Consider the following 23062-nt stretch of genomic DNA (forward strand, 5'->3'; position numbering starts at 1 on the left):
CTATAAAAGTATATTAGAAGGTATTTATGGAGTTTCTGATTTGGGTAATTTTTCCGTTATATGTAATTTTAACATTGTGGAAATCTACTGCCCTCTAATGGAAATGTTCAATATCAGTTTAGTTATTATAGCCGTTGAGTTTGAGAACATGTAACAGAACTAAATACATCAAGTTCTTTTTGTTATTTTCAGATTTAAAAAATATAATGTTTAGTGTTGTGGTTTATAGCAATTTAGAAAGAACTGACGCACAATGGCATCTTGTATTTAACATAATATGTTGTTCCAATGTGCATCACAGTAATGTTACAAAGCATAATTTGACCATGAACCACCGTCAATAACATTAAAGTGTATGACAACTTGTTGGCCTAAAAGGATAGGTTTTGAGGCATCTCTGAATAGAGAAAAGTGATGCAGAAACGGAGATTTAAGAAGGGAATTCTAGAACTTAGCATTAACTGTTCGGAGTCATACCTGAAACAAACAAAATCGTCAGTATAGGGGAGCATTTGGGAAATAGCAATCAAAATATAATAAGGTTCAATCCTTAATTGGAAAGGGACAAAATCAGTAAATAATTAAGTTCAGAATTTGCAAAGAGAGCTGCATAGAGGGCAAGATAGGCATGTAACCATGGGAAATAAATACAGGGTATGAATTACAGGTCCAATGTAATGTTTGTCGCAGTCCTTGCATGGAATCTTGTATAGGACGTTGTTGCTGTCCATAGTGGGTAAGGGGTCTTTGGTTCTTGTTAGTGGTTGGCGTAGGGTTGTGTGCCATTCTGATGCCCCGTGGCTGTAGGAGTTTTGAGGTTAGTTCAGATATGTCCTTGATGTATGGTAACGTGACAAGTGTGTTGAGGCGTACTGTATCTTCCTGTTGTTGTTTATGTGACAGGCATTGTCGGACCCAGCTTTATGGGTATCTGTTGTCTCTAAATACTTAGAACATAAGAACTAGGAGCAGGAGTAGGCCATCTGGCCCCTCGAGCCTGCCCTGCCATTTAATAAGATCATGGCTGATCTTTTTGAGACTCAGCTCCACTTACCCGCGCACTAAGAGAATACTTGGAGGTATTCTTCTTCGTTTTGGCGTAGTTCTGGATGACTAAGGATATTGTTGAGAAAATGAGCATATGATGCATACTGGAATATTAACAGTAGAAATCAGCGAGAATATCTCAAATGCAGAAGAGAGGCTCAGGCTGGAATAAGAATAGCTAAGAAGAAACATGAGGAGAGGATGGCAGGTTGTGCTGTAATGAATAGTAAAATGTTCTTCAAACATATTAATTGGAAAAGATTAGTGAAGGATGGAGTGGGGACTATGAGGAACAAGCAGGATATGCTGCTCACTGAAGTAAAGGGTATAGCACAGGTATCTGTCTTTACCAAATTAGAAATTGGGTGACAATGGCCTTGTTGAAAATGTGGGTGTTGAGCAACTGAACAGTATAATAGTGGATGAATAAGGTGCTAAAAAGGCTGTCTGTCCAGGTAGAATCGCCAGGCGCAGATGAGATGCATGCTAATTGCAGACAGAGGTAAGGACACAAATTGCAGAACCATTGACAGAAATCTTCCAGGCCTGTCTGAACACAGGATTAGTCTTGGGGGACTGGAGGATTGTAAATGTGACACTGTTGTTTAAGAAAGGGGCAAAGGATAACCCAGGAAATTCCAGACCTGGCAGCTTCGTGTCATTAGTGGAAAAAGTGATGGAGGCCATAATATGAGATAAGGAAAATGTACACTTGGAGAAAAATAAATTAATACCCGACAGTCAACATGGCTTTGTCAAGGGCACGTCATGTCTAACAAATTTGATCGAGTTCTTTGACAAGGTGATGCAGGCAGTGGATGTGGATATTACTGTGGATGTTGTATATTCGGACTTTCTGAAAGCATTTGATACAGTGCCATATGGCAGGTCAGTTGACAAATTAGGAATGTTTGAGATTGATGCATCTTTGGCAGCATGGATTAGAAGTTGGCTAAAAGATAGGAAACACAGAGTATGTAAACACTGGAGATGAGTTGAAACTGAGAGAGTGGTGGAGGCAGATTCTGTATGAGGTTTCAAAAGAGAGCTGCATGTATATTTGAAAGTGATGAATTTAGAGGGCGACAAAGATAGGGTTGGAGATTGGGACTTGCTGAGTAGCTGTTTTGGGAGCTGGTACAAACATGATGGGCTGAATATCCTCTTTCAGTATAGTAAAATTCTAAGATTCTATAAGATGATTGTGGTTGTTCGCAGTTAGTCACCTCAGCTGAAGAACGTTCCTTCAGGTGTTGTTCAGGGTCATTTTTCCAAAAATTGGATATGAGCATCACTGGCTATGCCAACATTTATTGCCCAGAAGGCAGTTAAAATCAACCAGTAAGAAGTTCTTCAGGATAGTGTCCTTGGCCCAACCGTCTTCAGCTCCTTCATCAATGACCTTCCCGCCATTATTAATTGACAATTGGGGATGTTCACTGCACAATGTTCAGCATCATTCTTGATTACTCAGATACTGAAGCAGTTGATGTCTAAATGCATCAAGACCTGGACAATATCTAGGTGTATGCATACAAGTGACAAGTAACATGTGCCGTGCACGTTCCAGGTAACAGCCATCTTTAACAAGAGAATCTAACCATTTCTGATGACATTCAATGGCATTGCTATCACTGGATCCCCATTATCAGCATCCTGCGGGTTACCATGGACCAGATACTGTTCTGGACTAGCCATGGATTTCTGTGGCTACAAGAGCAGGTCAGAGGCTCGGAATTTTGCAGTACATAATTGACCTCATGACTCCCCACTTTCCGAGATGAATGCAGCTCCAATGCCACTCGAAGCTTGACATTATCCAGAGCAAAGCAGCCCAGTTGATTGGCACACCATCCACAAACATTCACTCCCTCCATCACCAACACTCAGTACCAGCGGTGTGTACAATCTACAAAATGCACTGCAGAAATTCACTAAGACTTTTTAAACAGCACCCTTCCATGGAGAAGGACCACAACAGCAGATACATGGGAACACTCTCTCTCGAAGTTTGTCTCCAAGCACTCACCATCCTGACTTGGAAATACGATGCCGCTCCCTGTAGTGTTGCTGGATTAATAACCTGGAATTCCCACCTTAACAGCATTGTGGATCTACCAGCGCCAATAAGCTGCAGTGGTTCAAAGAAGGCAAGCTCATCACCACTTTTTCTCAAGGACAACTAGGGCTGGCAATAAAGCTGCCCAACTAGCAATACCCAGATAATGTGAATGAATAAAGAAAAACACATGAACATTGAAATTGTAAGCTAAAAATCCAGCTGAGAAACGAAAGGAGCAATTAAATACTGATTAAAGTTTTGCTACTTGGAAACACCAGCCTAAAATAATTAAACTCTCCTATGTTTCTTCACATAAAAATAGTAAATAGGATGAGAAGTAGGCCATTTAGCCCTCAAACCTACTCCACCATTTAGTAAGGTCATGCCTGATTTGATTGTTGGCTTACCTTAGTTTTCCTGCCTGCCGCAATGACTCCTCACTCCATTGTCAATCAAAAATCCAGCTCAGCTTTGAACATAATTAGTGACCCAGCCTTCACTGCTCTCTGGGAAGGAAAATTCCAAAGGCTAACAATCTTTTGAGAGGAGAAATTCTCTTTATTTACAACTTAAATGTCTCCAAAAATAGGAATCTTATCTCCAATGACATCTCCTTTCATTTTATGTAACCTCTAATGAATGTAGCTCCGCTCTGTTCAGCATCATTCTATATGAAAAATATCCTCAACTTGGGAATAAGCCGAGTGAACTCTTGTTGACCTGCTTATTATGCAAGTTTTGTCTCTCCTTAAATAATGTGACAAAGCTGTGTACGATATTTTAGGTGTGGTCTCACCATTGTCCTGTACAGTGGGATCAAGACTTGCTTACTTCTACATTCCACCTTACTTGTAATAAAGACCATTTCATTTGGGAACGTAGGACTCCGGAATGGAGTAGTAGGCCTTGTGGCCTATGCCTCACTGATGTCCTGTAGCTTCATGACAATGTTCTATGTACGAAGATATCCAGAACCCTGTGCACTGCTGCATTCTGCAATCTCTCCCCATTTGAAAATCTGTGTTTTTCTATTCCTCCAGCCAAAGTGGACACCCTCACATTTTATTAGATTACACTCCATTTGCCAAATTTTGGTCCACTCATTCAGTTTATCAGGATCATTTTGCAGACTCACTGAGTCCTCCTCATAACTTGCTTTCCAACCTTTATGTGTATTGTCAGCAAAGTTGGCCATATTACAATTGGTTCCTTCACCCAAGTCATTAATATAGATCGACTGATGGTTCCCATTATCAGCTCTCCTGAAATACTACCATCTATCCCTTTGTCTGCCCCACTGTTGCTCTCTCTCTCTGGGCTTCATCTCTATCTGCTCACTCCTCCACCCCATCCCTCACCCCATCTTCAGCACCACCTTTTCCTAGCTACTGTCAGTTCTGAAGAAAGGTCACTGAATTTGAAATGTTAACTCTGCTTTCTCTCCATCGATGCTGCCAGACCTGCACTAATCTCTGTTACATTCCACTAGTTACAGATTGCCAACCAGAAAATGACTAATCCATCCTGACTTACATAACTGGTGCATGAAATAATGGTAAAAGTGCAACATTTAGCAGGAGTCAATTTCCTTGCAATTTAAAATCTAATTTGTGTTATGATGGACTCAGAATGCTTAATTGCTTGTAATTTTTTTCATTCATGGGATGTGGTATCACTGGCAAGGCAGCGTTTGTTGTCTGTTTCTGATAGCCCTTGAGTGCGGTGGTGAACTGCTTTCTGGAACCATTGTAGACCATCTAGTGCAGGTGCAGCTATGGTGCTGGCAAAAAGGGATTTTACAGAAATAACTTCTATTTATCTATACCTTTAGAGATAGACTGACCGAGAGTGTATGTTATGCAGATGCTGAATTTTTATTCTGTCAGTGTTTGAAAATTGTTTTGTGGTTTGTTCAGAAATTGGCAACAGGAGTCAACCAATTTGCCTATACCTGTGTACAAGACCATCATGTCTGGGCTAATCAACAGTTTTGGGAAGCTACGTTCTATAATGATGTGCAGAATCAAATACGAGCACTCTACCTCCCCTCAAGAAATGAAAATTTGCTATCAAATGTCAAGCAAAAGGTAATTTTAGACAATGTTTCTGGTTGCAGAAAAGGCAAAGAAATAATTTGCTAACTGGAGCCAGAGGAAATTGTTTTTATTTGTGGCTATTTGTTTTACTTATTGAAATTTACTTTTGGTACAGTGTTTCTTGTCATTCCTGCCCAGAAATTTCATTATATTTACATGTTTTCAATTTGTTTAGTCAGATATTGACCTTGCTGACACTCAGTTTCACTCATTTTTGTGTACTTTTACTGGTTTAGTGGAAATACCAATTAGAATAACAAGTTCTGAACCTTGGGGTATTTCTCCAGCCCAAAGTGATTCTTAAAGCTGAGAATTTTCAAATAATTGTACTCTAGCTCATTTTACAGTGCCAATGAATGGCATTGTGCATTTACGCTATGTGAAACAAAGGTGAGAAATAGGACAAATTTTACTTCCTGAAACAAAAAAAGAAATAGCTGGAGAAACTGAGCAGGTCTGGCAGCATCTATGGAGAGAAAGCAGAGTTAACATTTCAAATTCAGTGACCTTTCTTCAGAACTGACACTAGCTAGGAAAAGGTGGTGCTGAAGATGGGGTGAGGGATGGGGTGGAGGAGTGAGCAGACAGAGATGGAGCCCAGAGAGAGAGAGCAACAGTGGGGCAGACAAAGGGATAGATGATAGTATTTCAGGAGAAAGGAGAGCTGATAATGGGAACCATCAGTCGCAGAAAATGATTGGATGTGCTGAAAGCAGCCCTTGTCATAATAGGGCCTGGGGTGTGGGTAAAGGACATCGAAAAAGGTGTTCAGGTTCTAGAATGATTGAACTCAGAAATGAGTCCTAAAAGCTTCAGGGTCCCCAAGCAGAAAATGAGATCTTGTTCTTCCAGCTTGTGCTGAACCTCACTGAGGTAATGCAGTAGGCCTAAGACAGAAATGTTGGCCAAGGTGTACAATAGCCTGTTGAATTGGCAGATACCTGAAAGCTTGGGAACATTTTTTGTGGTCAGAATGCTTTCTCTTCACAGATGCTACTAAATTGCTGAGTTTCTCCAGCAATTTCTGTTTTCGTTTAAGTTTTCTGGTATCTGCAGTTCTTTGTTTTATTTATTCAAGTTTACTTTCTGTTTAGGTTTCTTGTCATTCCTGCCCAGAAATTTCATTATGTTTGCCTGTTTAAATGTGTTTTTGCCATGTTGGAGATACTGACAAATCCGTGTTCATTGCCTATTTCAAGGCGCAGTGGATCTTCTTGAGCCACTGCAGTTGTTTTGCTAATGGCACTGCCACTGTGATGTTAGGATGGAAATTCCATAATCTTAAATACTGAGAGTGATAGAATGGCAGTTTGTATCCCAGTCAAAATTACTTACGATAACTTGGAGGTTATTGAACCATCATTGAATTCCCTATAATCAACATCTTGGGATATTGACTGCAAACTGAATGCAAACAACCTATCACTTCTATTATTACACATCTTTAATTGCCCTTGGGAAGGTGTGGTTGTCTGCCTCCTCCTTGGAGTCAATGTGGTTAAGTTACACTGACACTATCGAAAATGCTGGAAAAAATGCTCAGAAGGTCAAGCAGCATCTTTGGGGAAAGACATAATTAACATGCCTGGTTAATGAATCTTCATCAGTATTTAAGAACTGTTGCCGTTACAAAACCTGTAAAACATTTTTTTGGCTTTAGTTAACAGAATACGGTGTATTACTCCAGTTGACATCAGATTATTTATTTGCATATATGAAGATCGTTAATGACGCCTTCAAAATTCTTCAATATTAAGTGACATCTGTTATGAAAAATAAACATCTAAAAATAGACTGTACAAATTGATGAAGTGCACATATCCGTAGCAGGTGATATCCATAATACCTATAGATGTATGAATATGATCGATTTCAAGGTACTTTAATATGTACAATTATTCAATTTACAATGGAATGCAGTAAAACAGTTTATTTCATTTGAGAGTTAAATAACGCAAAAATGCCTGTGAATCATGTGATACTAGCTCAGGTGCTTTCTGTCAAGAAATGTTTTTTCTATTTTTGTAGAATGAATAATATATATATTCCAAATTATCTCACAGGAGAAGTATTTACAGGCAGTCACATATCTTGTGTTCATATTATGTAGATAAATCATTTGTGGTGTAGTGGAGCATGTCCACACTGGAATTTTTTCATGTCTTGTAATACACCATCAGCTATGTCGTGCTCTGTCTTTGATCCATTTACATGTCTTAGCCAATGGAAAAAAAACTGGAAGGAAGAAGAATTCAATGTCCACTGCTGACATCTGTTCTGATTGTTATAGGATAAAGATCCAGTGCCGACAGAACATGAGAAAACAGCTATGGACATTGCAGCAGAGCAGCTGCGCTTATGGCAAACACTCCACAAAGAGAAACAGCAGGAGCTGGAAAAGGGAGAGGAAAACACTGTGTTTAGCCAAGCTATTCATTATGCCCAACTCATGGTCTACCTACTAGTCCCTTTGGATACAAGCAAAAATAAGCTACTGCGAAATGCAACAACAGGAGACTGGGAAAGTGGGAGCAATAGTTATGTCACCAACAGGTTTGTCAGAAACATTTAGATATTTGTATTTTGTGCTTTATTTTGTTCACTCAATTGTCTATATGTGGTTTTATGTAAAATAAAGTACTGAACAATACTGAAGCATTGAGTGCAATTTGTGCATACAATAACATTATTCCATACTCTAAAAATTGCCAATATTCCTTACACTCACATAATAAAAAGAGAAAGTGACTCAAATTAATATAGGACATAATGAACAAAAGACGCACAATGCATTTTTAAAAACTGAAGAGTATTTCCTGACAGTTAAATATAAATATTAGACTAATGACTTTCTCTTCAGTAGCCCAAAGTGATCTATATTTAAATGTCACAGTGAAACCTCAGTTTTCGACTTTGGTGTGCTAACAGTCAGCTGAAAATTTATAGAAAGTGGAAGTATTTACATTAATACAACATATACATTAAGTTTATAAATCTTGACCCTTCAAGCCCCCACTTGAGTTTACAATACAAAGATTTTTCAAGTTTCATTTCTAACATTGCACAAATTTTGAAAATTACATGGTCAGTAGGCTTATATTTAACCTTGCGATATCTACCTAATTTGGAGTTATTGGAAAAAAAATGACTTGGATTTTATGGTAACTGGAAAAGGAAAAGCAAAACATGTCGCTGATGTTGAGAGATCTAGCAGTACCAATGACAAGAACTCCAATTATCTCAAGGTATAATAAAAAGGATTCTCGGTGCTCAGTTACAGGAACATCATCATGCTATCCAAACAACCAGTTGTGTTAAAGAATTCTCTCAGATAGTCAAGCAGGAAATGATAAGCGCTCATAATCAAATCAGTTTTTAAATATTTTAAAGAGAATGCAATATGTATTGTGACATAGTAGAAGGAGGTTTTATGCTAGAAGCTGAAATATCATGAACAAACTAAAAAAAGTTAGTGCACTGGTAAATCGAATGGAGACATCTGGTAACTTGTATCCTTCATAACTTGGTTGGTGATGCTCTCACATCTGAGTCAGAAGATGTGAGTTCAAGACCCACTCCAGAACTTGAGCACAAAAATCAAAGTTAACACTCCAGAGTATTCTGAGGCAGGAGATTTGGTTGCATAGCACAGCCTGTGGTGGTGAATAATACTGTAGCTTAACAATTCCTGCACAAATGCACACATTTACTATATGCTGAAGATGCAGTCAGATTTAGGTCGGTAATGATGCTTAATGCTGACAGTTTTCCAGCAAGTTCTGTTCCATTATGCGGCATTATACGGCATTATACACTATCAATTCTGAAAGCTAAACTTGATATTAACCCGTTATTCAGTTCTAAATGTTTGAAATACTTACTCTCTCAGAGTTGCAATTTAAGGTGGTTTAATTTAAAAGCTTTACTTGGTTTCTCTTCTGCCACAAATGAAATATTATGGCCATTTATGTGTGGTTGAAATTGGTAAATCAGTAGTACTGATCCAAATCAATTAGGTTTCATATTATACTTGTTTTATCAAATAATTGTGCAATTTTACATTTTAAGTTCATCCTTGCAGGTATTAATCTGCTGAAATGTTTCTGATTGCCATCTTAATACTTGCTATTCATTAAGACAACATTTAACAAAAAAAGTTCAGCAGTTGGAGTGACAGAGGTAATAGCGATCCAGAACTATTTTAAATGTATCTGACTTGTGTTGAGTTGTATTCGGCTTTGTTTTCCGAAACTCATTGAGTCATTTTGTGCCCCTTGTTACACTTAACTGGAAGAGGAAGAAATGCAGTTGTTTGCAACATGTGCTTCTATTAAATTGGCATTTTGTTGGCATACAAATGATGACCAAGATTAAGTTGGAATTTTGTGCATAATCTGCCTGCACCTGATGAGCTCTGGTCATCAGTTGGTCATGCCAACATTTTTCAATCTGTTTGTTATGCTGTTTGGGGAATTCATCACTCTTTGTTCTAGCTAATTTTTAAATGTTTTATTTTAGATTGTTTCATTTCTATTCGACTTTGCAGTATTCACGAAGAATGTTATATATCCAATAATAGACAATTGAAGCTCATAAGACAATTTAATAGCTTGACCATCAATAGTTAATAAATGTTAAATCACCATACCATTGTAGATTTGCGCTTGCCTTGGTCAATAAATCATATGGACTTACCTGTATGCTTGCTATTATTGGTCAGTGCATTGAGTATAGGAGTTGGAAGGTCATGTTGTAGCTATACAGGACATTGGTCAGGCTACTACTGGAATACTGCGTGCAGTTCTGGTCTCCCTGCTATAGGAAGGATGTCATGAAATTTGAAAGGATTCAGAAAAGATGTGCAAGGATGTTGTGCCAGGGTTGGAGGTTTTGAGCTTTAGATAGAGGCTGAATAGACTGGGGCTATTTTTCCTTGCACATCGGAGGCTGAGGGGTGACCTTACAGAGGTTTATAAAATCATGAGGGGTATGGATAGAGTAAATAGACAAGTTCTTTGCCCTGGGGTGGGTTAGTCCAAAACTAGAGGGCATAAGTTTAAGGTGAGAGGGAAAAGATTTAGAAGGGACCTATGGGCCAACTTTTTCACACACGGCATGTATGGAACAAGCTGCCGGTGGAAGCTGGTACAGTTACAATATTTAAAAGGCACCTGGATGGGTATATGAATAGGAAGTGTTTAGAGGGATATGGGCCAAATGCTGGCCAAAGGGATTAGATTTATTTAGGAAGTCTGGTAGGAACGAGTTGGACCAAAGGGTCTGTTTCTGTGCCGTTTATCTATGACTAAATGATGATGTAGTAACATTGGTTATGTTGAATACAGGTCTGACCTGTTTATATCGACACTTCTGGGCCCAGAGAAATTTTGTTGACATAACCCAATATTCCAAATTTCAAAAGGCCCCACTGAATTTGGAATTTATGTTATGCCACCTTCCTCCTGATAGCACAAATAGAATCTGGTGAAAATGTGGACTGGACTGCCATTTTAAAAGGTCATCATGTTTGGACCAACTCCGCAAAAATCCAGCTCAGTTGCTTCAAGCCACATCTGAGAAAAGTTGAAAAGCAGATGGTGTTGAGATATACGGATTTTTTTTTAATCAATGATATTGGGGCAGAACAAAAACTGATTTTCGGCTTGTCAGTGTAAATGTTTGCCTTGATGAGATAGCATGTAAAATAAAATTGACAAAAAGAAGAATGGAGCAGGACTTCATTTTGAGTTTGAGATTGAAATCGACAGGATGTTGGCCTTACGTAGGTTTGACATAACCAGATAGGACTATTTGCAAATGGAGAATTACAAATAGAAAATTATTACATCAAACATAAAAGCCTGGGAACCAGCTAAATTTTGCTTCTGAGAAAATATATGTTCAGCCAATAATTAACATGTCATCTAAATAAACTGTTTATAACAATAAAGGTAATTGACTTTACATTTGACAATTTATAATGCATTGTCAGCAACTTATAGATCTTTATTCAGCATCTCTAAGTTCAGTAGGAAATGTTTGATTGGAAACCTGAGGAGTAGTCAGTACAATAGAAAAAGTGCTGATATACTCAAAAGTAGCCTATTTTCTTTGCATTAGCTACTTGTGCCAGCTCTTGAAAAATTGATTACTTAGTGCATTGTAAGCTGTTGTGTACGTCTGCATTATTTTCAAATACTGGCTGAATTTATATATTGATAGGGCAATTAATAATTCTCTTGCAAAAATTTGTTACGCTGTCTCAAGTGGACTCTGAATTGCAAGTGTAGGACTCCAGATCGTGTGAAGGGAGGAAATACATTTCTTTGTTACAAATTTTTAATAAAGATTATATTTGGTAATATTTCTGTAATCTCTTTATTGTTAATGAAGCTTATTTTGTTATTTTTTCAGCATTGCTGGCAGTGTTGCTGAGAGTTATGACACCGAAAGTGGGTTTGAGGATGCAGAAAACACTGATGTTGCCAACTCCGTAATTCGTTTCATTACTAGATTTATTGACAAAGTCTGCACTGAAAGTGGCGTCACACAGGACCATATCAAGAATCTTCATTGCATGATACCAGGTGAGATTATTGAGTATCTTCTCTTTGCAGAAGGCCATGAAACAGGAGGAGGGAACATCGTTATCCTTTTCTGTCTGATTGCCAAAGATGCATAGAGAGGTTTCTAATTTCTATCGTTTATAAAATGTTTTCTAGCTTGATGCAAAAATGATTTATTCTAAAGATTCCTACTTTCAGATTAGACATATAGAAATTTTAGCCATCAGCTCCCTGAAACTAAGCCTTCGTAGAAGATACGGAGATATCTGTTAGGATCATTCAAAGAGGAGCCCAATAGGCTTTCATTATTGAGGTACTCTCGAACTAGCGGACATAGTTACAGAATAAGGGGGCACTTTAAAACTGAGAACAGAAAAATTTGTTAAATCAGAGGTAGTAAATGCCTGGAATTCTCTACCTCCTGTTTAAATACTTCCAGTAATCTAACCTTCGCCCTTCTCTAGAGTAGATAGATTTGTGAAATATCAAGGAGTTGAGGGCTATGAGAAGCTGTCATTAAAGAGGGGTTGAAGCCTGGGGCATATTAAACATGATTTATAGAATGGCAGGGCAATCTTGAGGTGCCGAATGACTAACTCCTACTTATGTTTCGTAGGTAAATGTGTTGCTTTCGGATTCAAAAACTGTAACTAGGAGAGTGCCACAGGGATCAGCGCTGGGTTGTCAACTATTTCAAATTTATTTTCATGATTTGGATGAAAGGATCAGTTGTATTGTGGACATATTTATTGATGATTAAAAGGTAGTTAGAAAGTTAAGGTATGAGAAGGATGCAAAGAGACTGCAAAGAATTTGTATATATATAAGTCAGTGGGCAAAAAATTGGTAAATTGAGCGTAATATAGGAAAATGTGAGGCGGTTCCATTTTTGACAGGAAAGCTAAAGAATTATAATATCTTTTAATAGATACTGCACAATCGTTGGTGGAGCACGGGCATCTTTAGTTGGGGCAGCTTTTATTGCCTGTCCCTAATTGTCTTTCAGAAGGTGCCTTTCTTGAACTAATGCAGTCTGTGTGCTACAGGTAGACCAAGATGCTATTCGAGAAGGAATGTGAGGATATTGATCCAATGACAGTGAAGGAATAGCAATGTATTTCCAAGTCAGGTTGGTGAACAATTTGGAGGGGAATGGTGAGTGGCTTAGAGAGGAACTTGCAGGTGGTGGTATTTCCGTGTATCTGCTGCCCTTATCCTTCTAAATGGTAGTTGTCCGAGGTTTGGTAGATGCTGTCTAAAGGTATTTGTTGAATTTTTGCAGTGCATCTTGTAGGTGGTACACGATGCAGCTACTGAGCATCAATAGAGAGGATGTTTTGGATGCCGTACTGGTCAAGGTGGGCTGCTTTGTTCCAGATGGTGTCAAGCTTCTTAGGTGTTCTTGGAGCCTCACTCATTCAAGCAAGTGGAAGTATTCCATAGTACTCCTCTCTTGAGCCTTGTAGATGGTGGGAAAGTTCCAGGGAGTCAGGAGGTTTGTTATTCTCTGCAGTATTCCTAACCTCTGACCTGCTCTTACAGCCTTTGTATGTGTGGCTAGTCCATGGCGACCCCAGGATGTTGACAGTGGGGTAATTCAGTGATGATGATATCATTGAATGTCATGGGCGATGGTAAGATTCTCTTTTGTTAAAGATGGCTATTACCTGGAACTTACATGGCACACAAGTTACTTGTTGCTTGTCATGTGCAGGCCCAAACCTGGATAGTGTCCAGGTTTTGATGCATTTGGACATCGCTTCAGTAACTGAGTATTGGTGGTGGAGGGAGTGGACGTATTGCATTTTGGAAAAACACACAACGGCAGGACCCTGGGTAGTATTGTAGGACAGAGACACCTAGAAATTCAGGTACATAATTCTTTGAAATTTGTGTCACATGTAGAGAGGGTGGTTAAAAAGGCGTTTATCATGCTTGCTTTCGTTGCTGATACGTTTGAGTACAGAAGTTGGGATGTTATGTTGAGGTTGTACAGGATGTTGGTGAGGCCACTTCCGGAGTATTGTGTAAGGTTCTGGTCGCCCTGCTGTAGGAAGGATATTATTAAATTGGTGAGTGTTCAGAAAAGATTTAACAGGACGGAGGGTTTAAGTTATAAAGATACACTGGATAGGCTGGGACTTTTCTCAGTGGAATGTGTGAGGTTGAGGGTGACCTTATAGAGTTTTAAAAAATCATGAGGGGCAAAGGTGAATAGCACCTTTCCCTATTGTGGGGGAGTTCAAAACTAAGGTACATATTTGTAAGGTGAGAGGAGAAAGATTTAAAAAGGACATGTGGGCAACTTTTTTTACACAGAGTGGTTTGTATGTGGAAGTAGTGGATGCAGGTACAGTTACAATGTTTAAAAGACATTTGGATAAATACATGAATAGAAAAGGTTTGAATGGATATGGGCCAAACGCAGGCAAGTGGGACTAGTTTGGTTTAGGAACATGGTCGGCGTGGACAAGTTGGACTGAAGGTTCTGTTTCCGTGTTGGATGACTCTTTGACTCTATAACTCATATCTTTTCATTTATTTTATTTTTGGTTTGTCTTTTTTTCCTTCTTTCTGATGCTTCTGATTTGGTTAGCTGCTTCTTTGACTTGTCAGGAGCTGATGGCAGAGTGGTATTATCACTGGACTGTTATTGCAGAGACCCAGGTCATGTTCTGGGGTCCTGGGTTTGAATCCTCCTATGGCAGAAGGTGGAATTTGAATTCAGTTTTTTAAAAATCTGGAACTAAGTGATCATGATCATTGCCGATTGCTCGTGTTTCACTAATATCCTTTAGGGAAGGAAATCTGTTGCCCTTACCCAGTTTGATCCACATGTGACTCCATACCCACAGCAGTATGGTTGACTCTTAACTGCTGTCTCAGCATATAGGGATGGACATTTAAATGCTGGCCCAGCCAGTGATATTCATATCCCATGGATGAATTAAAAAAGTATATAAATCCTAATTTGTGGATTGCCATGAAACATCCTCTAAATGTTGGTAGAGAGGCAAAAACTATCAGGATCACTTAAACAAAGCAGAAATGCAGGATTTTGTTTGATAATCTTAGAGTGGCACTTCATAAAATTTAAAAAGTCAGGCTGTTGCTGAAGATGAAATGGGGCAACTAGGGGCACCAATTAGAATCTTAAAATTAAGATTTTTCTCTGTTCTCGTATCATTTATTGCATTGCAACTATTTTGGGCAGTAAATTACACTAGATTAGAAAGTAGCAGCCAAATAGTGGTAAATTCTCATCCTCCTCCTCATCCTCCTCCTCATCCTCTTCCTGCGTCTTCCTCCCCTGACCCCTCCCCTCAAAAAGAAACAAAAGCAGAGTAGACATGTTTGTGGTGATCAGATTTTAATGTCAGGCTATGATGGTACTTTAAACTTAATTCCGTACGATTCTATGTCCTAATCACTGCTATTTTGATAACCGTTTTACTGAAACCAGCAACCTAAATTTCAAAGCACTTGAAAATCATCAGTTACACCTAATAAAAATGAATTAAGTTGGAGTAGTGTTTGAGAATGTGTTTTATTATAATTTTGGAGTTAAGTTTCAAAAGTCATTTGCATTTTATAGTTTTACTTGCTCAAATGCTTTAGCTGACTTAAGGGACTTTTTATTTATTTAAGGGATTGTGGCTATGCATATTGAGACTCTTGAGGCTGTGCACCGAGAAAGCAGACGGCTTCCCCCAATACAGAAGGTAAATCCAAATACTCTTTTCAGATAACATACTATTGTCCTTACACTGCATATTTGGAACAAGTTTAAATTTACTAAAATGGCGCTGGATCCAGTGTAGCTTACACTGTGATCAGTTAATCTTACTACAATTTATGACAAATATTAAAAGAAATTTTCCTTTCTTAAGCTGTCTAAATCATTGACTTTTGTTTCCAATGCCTTCTCTCCTTTTTGTGACGTCTTAATTTTGTTCTTATTATTTCACTTGCTCCTTTTTTAAAAACAATTGTTTTATTTAGTCCTTGTGCTTTAACTTCCTTATTCTTTGCTTTCTTCTTTCCTTTCAGATTGGTGCAAGTAAATAGGGCCCTGAGAATAATCTACACTTTTCATTAATCATTACAGCACCAACTGGTCTGATGGACTGCAAAAGAATATCTTCTGCTAGTCATGATCCAAATATTAGGGTGCCAGACCAGTCAAATTTTTGATTTGCTGCTGTAGGTCATATTAAATTCAGCATTTTAATGTAAATTGTTTCAGTCTTAAATTGTTTTATTAATTGCAATTTACATTGTAATTCTACAACATAAATCCTGTTTAAAAGTACATTTTTCAATTTTAAACAAAACACTTACGGAGCATGTTATCATTTTGTGTTGTCGTAAACCAATAATTGGTAAACATTACATTAGAAAAGTGACCAAATACTGCTTTGTTGCATTGTTATTGGCCTGTTAAAGATTTATCCCCTCTTTGCTCAGATATCACTGATCTAATATCTCAAAAACTGGGTTCCAAATTTTAAACATTGCTCATAAAATATTGGCTGAGTGAACTGCAAATGTTGTGTGGAAAAATGCTAATAATGTTGCACTGTAATTATTTACATCGTTATTTGGATGAACATCTGGGAAAAGATGGTGAGATTATATCTTTAAAAACTCATTTTCGTTTAATTTAGTTATAAAATGATAGCATGACTTTCATCAACACATTGCACCTCTTAAGAGCTCATCTGTCTCTCATGCAAACAAAACCAGGATGTTGGGGGAGGCAAGGGAGGAGATTGTTGGGGCCTTGACAGAGATCTTTTGTATCCTCTTTCGCCACAGGCGAGGCCCCAGAAGACTGGAGAATAGCCAGTGTTGCTCCGTGGTTTAAGAAGGGCAACAGGGGATAATTCAGGAAATTGTTGGCCGGTAAGCCTTGCGTCAGTGGTAGGGAAATTGTTGGAGAAGATTCTTGGGGACAGGATCTACTCATATTTAGAAGCAAATAGACTTATTAGGGATAGTCAGAATCATGGCTTTGTGTGGGGTGTCTTGTCTCACAAATTTGATTGAGTTTTTTTGAAGAAGTGACGAAAATGATTGATGAAGGTGGGCAGTGGACGTTGCCTATGTGGATTTGACTAAAGCATTTGACAAGGTCCTTCATGGTAGGCTGGCCCAGAAAATTAAATCACATGAGATCCACGGTGAGTTGGTAAGTTGGATGCAAAATCGGCTTGATCATGGGAGACAGAGTAGTTGTGAAGGGTGTTTTTCTGACTGAAGGTCTGTGAGCATTGGTGTTCTGCAAGGTTCAGTGCTGGGATCTCAGTTGTTTGTAATACAGGTAAATGATTTGAATGAAAATGTAGGTAGTCTGATTAATATGTTTGGAGATGACATGAAAATCGGTGAAGTTGTGGATAGTGAGGAAGGTTGTCAAAGGTTACAATAGGATATAGATCAGTTGGAAAGTTGGGTGAAGAACTGTCAGATGGAGTTTAATCTGGACAAGTGTGAGGTGATACATTTTGGGTGGTCAAATCCAACAAGAAAATGTAAAATAAATGGCAGGACCCTGAGGAGCATTGATATACAGAGGGATTTTAGGGTGCAAGTTCATTGTTCCTTGAAAGTGGCAACACGTGGATAAGGTGGTACAGGCAGTGCACAGGGTTCATTGGTCAGGGCATTAAGTATAAAAGTTAACCCGTGTTGCAGCTGTATAAAAATTTAGTTCGGCCACATTTGGAGGATTGAGTGCAGTTCTGGTCACCACACCATCGGAAGGATGGGGAAGATTCGGAGAGGATGCAAAAGAGATTTATTGGGATGTTGCCTGGTTTGGAATTTTTTTAGCTATTACCAGCAGTTAGACAAACAGCGTTGTTATTATGAGAGGCATAATAAAGTGGATAGTTGAAGTCTTCTTCCCAGGGTGAAAATATCAGATAGTAGGGGTATAGGTTTAAGGTGAGAGGAAGAAAGTTTAAAGGAGATGTGAGGCAAGTTTTTTGTTTACACAGAGGGTGGTAGATGCCTGGAACACATCGCTGAGGAAGTGGTAGAAACCGATACAATGCAATAGAAACATTTAAGAGTCATTCAGACAGACACATGAATAGATAAGGAATAGAGGAATACAAACCATTTGTAGACCGATAGGATTAGTTTAGAATTGCATCATGGTTGCACAGACATGGTAGGCCGAAGGGCCTGTTTCTGTGCTGTACTGTTCTGTATTCTAATACTGTCTTCCAGAAATGTTTTCAGTATGTTTTTAAAATAGGTGTTTTGCCATTGAAACTGTATTCAGGACAAAATGTAGAACCACTGTACAACACCTTCCTTTAAGTAACTGCTCTTTATTTTGACAATGCACTTTTAATCAAAAATTGGAAATCTTTTTAAATTGAATCATGGGACAAATCCCATTAATATAACCAACACTGATTGGTGTAGAATATTATGAGCCTGTGCCTAACCTGGAACAAACTGGAAAGCTAAACTGTAACCAATGATTGCATAGAAAAAGAAACTTTACTGAGCGAGAGGCAGAAAAGCCATGGACTCCATAATGCAAAAGAGTGTCAATTGAAATTAAAGTGAAAGTGAACATGAAGAAAGACAAAAGACAAGCTCATCTCATATCTAAAATCCATGCAAGTAAATAAAGCAGCCTGGAGACTCTGATCAGAAAAATATTCTGGAGGATTGGCCTCCTCACTGGCTGTTTTGAACACAGAACAGTACAGCACGGTACAGGCCCTTTGGCCCATGATGTTGTGCCGACCTATTATCCTACTAAGATCAATCTACCCTGTGTACCCTACATTTTACTATCCTCCATGTGCCTATCCAAGAGTTGCTTAAAAGTCTCTAAAGTATCTGACTCCGCTACCACTGCTGGCAGCACATTCCACACACCCACCACTCTTTGTGTGAAGTACCTCCCTCTGACATCTCCCCTATACCTTCCTCCAATCACCTTAAAATTATGCCCCCTCGTAATAGTCATTTCTGCCCTGGGAAAAAGTCTCTGGGTATCCACGCTGTCTGTGCCTCTCATCATCTTGTACACCTCTATCAAGTCACCTCTCATCCTTCTTCGCTCCAATGAAAAGAGCCCTAGCTCCTTCAACCTTTCCTCATAAGATCTGCCCTCCAGTCCAGGCAGCATCCTGGTAAATCTCCCCTTCACCCTCTCTGAAGCTTCCACATCTATCCTATAATGAGGTGACCAGAACTGAATGCAATATTCCAAGTGTGGTCTAACCAAAGTTTTATAGAGCTGCAGCATAACCTCACAACTCTTAAACTCAATTCCCCTGCCAATGAAAGCCAACACACCATATGCCTTCTTTAGAACCCTATCAACTTGGGTAGCAACTTTGAGGGATTGATGGACTTGGACCCCAAGATCCCTCTGTTCCTCCACACTACCGAGAATCCTGCCATTAATCCTGTATTCTGCATTCAAATTTGACCTTCCAAACTAAATCACTTCACATTTTTGTGGGTTGAATTCCATCTGCCACTTCTTTGCCCAGCTCTGCATCCTGTCAATGTCCCGTTGCAACCTATAACAGCCCTCCACATTGTCCACAACTCCTCCAACTTCGTCCCATCGGCAAACTTACTAACCCACTCTTCCACTTCCTCGCCCAAGTCATTTATAAAGATCACAAAGAGGAGAGGCCCCAGAACAGATCCCTGCGGAACACCACTGGTCACCGAGCTCCAGGCTGAATACTTTCCATCTACTAACTCCCTCTGTCTTCTATTGGACAGCCAGTTTTGAATCCCATGCCTCCTTACTTTCTGAATGAGCCTACCATGGGGAACCTTATCAAATGCCTTGCTAAAATCCATATACACCACACACTGCTCTGGCTTCATCAATGTGTTTTGTCACATCCTCAAAGAATTCAATAAGGCTTGTGAGGCATGACCTGCCCCTCACAAAGCCATGCTGACTATTTCTAACCAAACTGTGCTTTTCTAAATAATCATAAATACTATCTCTCAGAATCCTCTCCAATAATTCGCCCACCACAGAAGTAAGACTGACTGGTCTGTAATTTCCAGGATTATCCCTATTCCATTTCTTGAACAAGGGAATGACATTTGCCACCCTCCAAACTTCTGGCAGTACTCCAGTGGACAGTGAGGATGCAAAGATCATTGCCAAAGGGGCAGCAATCTCTTCCCTCACTTCCCTTAGAAACCTTGGGTATATCCCGTCTGGCCCAGGGGATTTATCTATCCTCATGTTTTTCAAAATTTCTAGCACATCCTCCTTCCTAACATCAACTTGTTCAAGCATATCTGCCTGTTTCATGCTGTCCTCACGAATATCAAGGTCCCTCTCACTGGTGAATACTGAAGCAAAGTATTCATTCAGGACCTCCCCTACCTCCTCTGACTCCGCGCACAAGTTCTGTCCACTATTCCTGATTGGCCCTACCCTCACTCTGGCCATCCTCTTGTTCCTCATATAAGTATAGAATGCCTTGGGGTTTTCCTTGATCCTACTCGCCAAGGTTTTCTGATATCCCCTTCTAGCTCTTCCAAGTCCATTCTTCAATTCTGTCCTGGCTACCTTGTAGACCTCTAGAGCCCTGTTTGATCATTGCTTCCTCAACCTGAGTAAGCTTTCTTCTTCCTCTTGACTAGGTGTTCCACATGTCTTGTCATCTAAGGTTCCTTCACCTTACCATCCATTTCTTGTCTGAGTAGGACAAACCTATCCAGTATCTGCAGCAACTGCTCCCCAAACAACCTCTACATTTCTGTTGTGCATTTCCCTGAGAACATCTGATCCCAATTGGTGCTCCGTAGTTCTTGCCTAATAGCATTGTAATTCCCCCTCCCCCAATTAAATACTTTCCCATACTGTCTGCTCCTATCCCTCTCCATGACTATAGTACAGGTCAGGGAGTTGTGATCACTATCACCGAAATGCTCTCCCACCAAGAGATCTGACACCTGGCCTGTTTTGTCGCCAAGCACCAAATCAAATATGGCCTCCCCTCTAGTCGGCCTACCTACATATTGAGTCAGAAATCCTTCCTGGACACACCTGACAAAATCTGCTCCATCCAAACTATTTGCACTTCGGAGGTTCCAGTCTATATTGGGGGAAGTTGAAGTCACCCATGACAACAACCCTATTACTTCTGCACCTTTCCAAAATCTGTCTCCCAATCTGTTCCTCAGTGTCTCTAGAAAACTCCCAATAAAGTGACTGCTCCTTTCCTGTTTCTGACTTCCACCCATACTGACTCAGTGGACGAACCCTCCTCCACGACCTCCCTTTCTGCAGCTGTGATACCATCCCTATTTAGCAATGCCACTCCCCCACCTCTTTTATCTCCCTCCCTATATCGTTTGAAACATCTGTACCCCAGAACATCCAACAACCGTTCCTGACCCTGTGTTATCCAAGTCCCCCTAATGTCCACAACATCGTAGAATTCAACAGTGCAGGCCAGTTTGAAAGAGGAGAAACCAGTTAACCGATAGTCTTGTATCTTGGCATCATTATTACATTGTAAATCTACTTTAAAGGGAAATTAGACTGCCATATTGAAGACTGTTTTAAAGGCGAGATGATACAGCATCTTATTCAATGACGTGTTATCAGTTGTTACACGAGTTGCTGCCTAAAGCTAGCTAAGCTTGTATTTACTGTGCTAAAAGGTGCGTTGACTAGCCATAAACAAGGAAACAAATTATGAATCATCACAAATAATTCTGTGTATTTAAGAATCTAACACTTGATGTTAAAGTTCTATGTCAAAAACTGATAAGATTGAAAAATGATGCCGAAGTTCAAATTAGTCAATTCCTTTGACATACCGTCCACTCAATGAGCAACTTAGTCTGTTCCCCTTAATTCTCATATAAATCCTGCAAGGATCAAAATTCAACTGCGATTAACTTATAAATTAACTTTCATAGCCAGTGTAAATAACAGATGACAGGGTTCTGGCCTAAAAAGAAAAAATATTGACCGCCATCTGAAATCAAAAATTGAAAGCTGCTGAAGCAGATAGCCGGTATTGTAGAAAGCAAAGTTAATGTTGCTAGATCCATTGGGAGGTGAAATTATTTATGAGATGCTGAGTAGAAAGAGGAACAATTTAAAAGCTGCTTCCTAAGGAGGTTAATCTGTATTCAGTGTCTAAACAAATAAGGACCTCTGGCTAAGTGATGCTGGGAGATAATCAAGAAAAGGAATGACTAACAGTGTTCAAAATGAAAATTGAAGACCGGTGGGAAATGGGTGAGAAAATGAAGCACCAAGGATGTGACTGCAGAGAAACAAATAAGTTCAAAAAGATTAGTACGATACAAGAACAATAAGAGAAGTTAAAATTTTGCAGTAAGGGAAAATTTTTCAGCAAACCTGTATGTACCTGCTCAATAGCACGCTGGAACCGTAAAGCATTTCAGTGAATACAGAAGATTACCTTCTAGCATTTAGGCAGAGGAGCAACTAGCCCATGGAATATTAATGGGGAAAAAAGCTTCTATGTAATCATAATACAAGCAAAGAAAATTGATGTACTACTTAACTGTAGTCCAAATAATAGTCCATATTACAAATCCCATGCCATTAAGTGGAAACATTTTTCCACTTTTAGGGATCTGACTGTTTTCCTCCAAAATACCTCACTATAGATCCAAATGCAATTTTGGATGAGTTACGAGACATTACTGCAATATTGAAATTCATGGCTTGGTATGAATTTGTTAATTCACCAAGAGTTCAGTGACAGTTCAGAAACAGTTGGAAGACTATATGGTCAGTATGAAAGCAGCTGAACCAATATGGTGGAACTTTTTAAAAATCTGGTTATGTGCGGAGGAACCATTGTAAGGGTGTGCCCTTTGCAAATCTGTATTAAATAGAACTAAACAAGCTGTAATCTGCAAAATTTTAAGACGTCAGTAGTTATATTGGACGAAGCTTGTTACCTCAATTGCATGAAGATGCCAAAACAATTATGCTTGAAACCTTAACAAAGAGTGATAAAAATGATTCTGAAATAATGAAATGGAACTCCTATATGTCTTTATGTACAAACTATATTGTTTGGACCTGATAGATGAGCATTACTGAGTCTTCATTCAACACATCTATTAAAGGTAACATAAAATATATTGAATGGACCCCAAGAATTTTCAATTTGCCTTGTTATAAAAGGCATCATGGAGCACATTTACAAGTCACTTTAATTAATACTGCTGAATGTGGGGAAAAAAATGCTATCATTTCTGGTCCAACATTAATAAAGTGGGGAAATCAT

The 23062-nt window shown here is 39.1% G+C and overlaps 1 protein-coding gene across 1 annotated transcript in view; it reads left to right on the forward strand.

The window, feature by feature from the left end:
- The window catches only part of sbf2 (SET binding factor 2), a 207845-nt gene that overhangs the window by 97426 nt on the left and 87357 nt on the right, over positions 1-23062 (forward strand). The window contains exons 8-11 of the mRNA XM_048607330.1: positions 5026-5196; positions 7496-7758; positions 11620-11792; positions 15420-15493. Coding sequence (XP_048463287.1) covers positions 5026-5196; positions 7496-7758; positions 11620-11792; positions 15420-15493 — 681 coding nt within the window. The remainder of the gene's footprint in view (positions 1-5025; positions 5197-7495; positions 7759-11619; positions 11793-15419; positions 15494-23062) is intronic.

The sequence above is a fragment of the Rhincodon typus genome, chromosome 17 (genome assembly GCF_021869965.1).
Source record: "Rhincodon typus isolate 14 chromosome 17, sRhiTyp1.1, whole genome shotgun sequence".
NCBI classification, from domain to species: Eukaryota; Metazoa; Chordata; class Chondrichthyes; order Orectolobiformes; family Rhincodontidae; genus Rhincodon; species Rhincodon typus.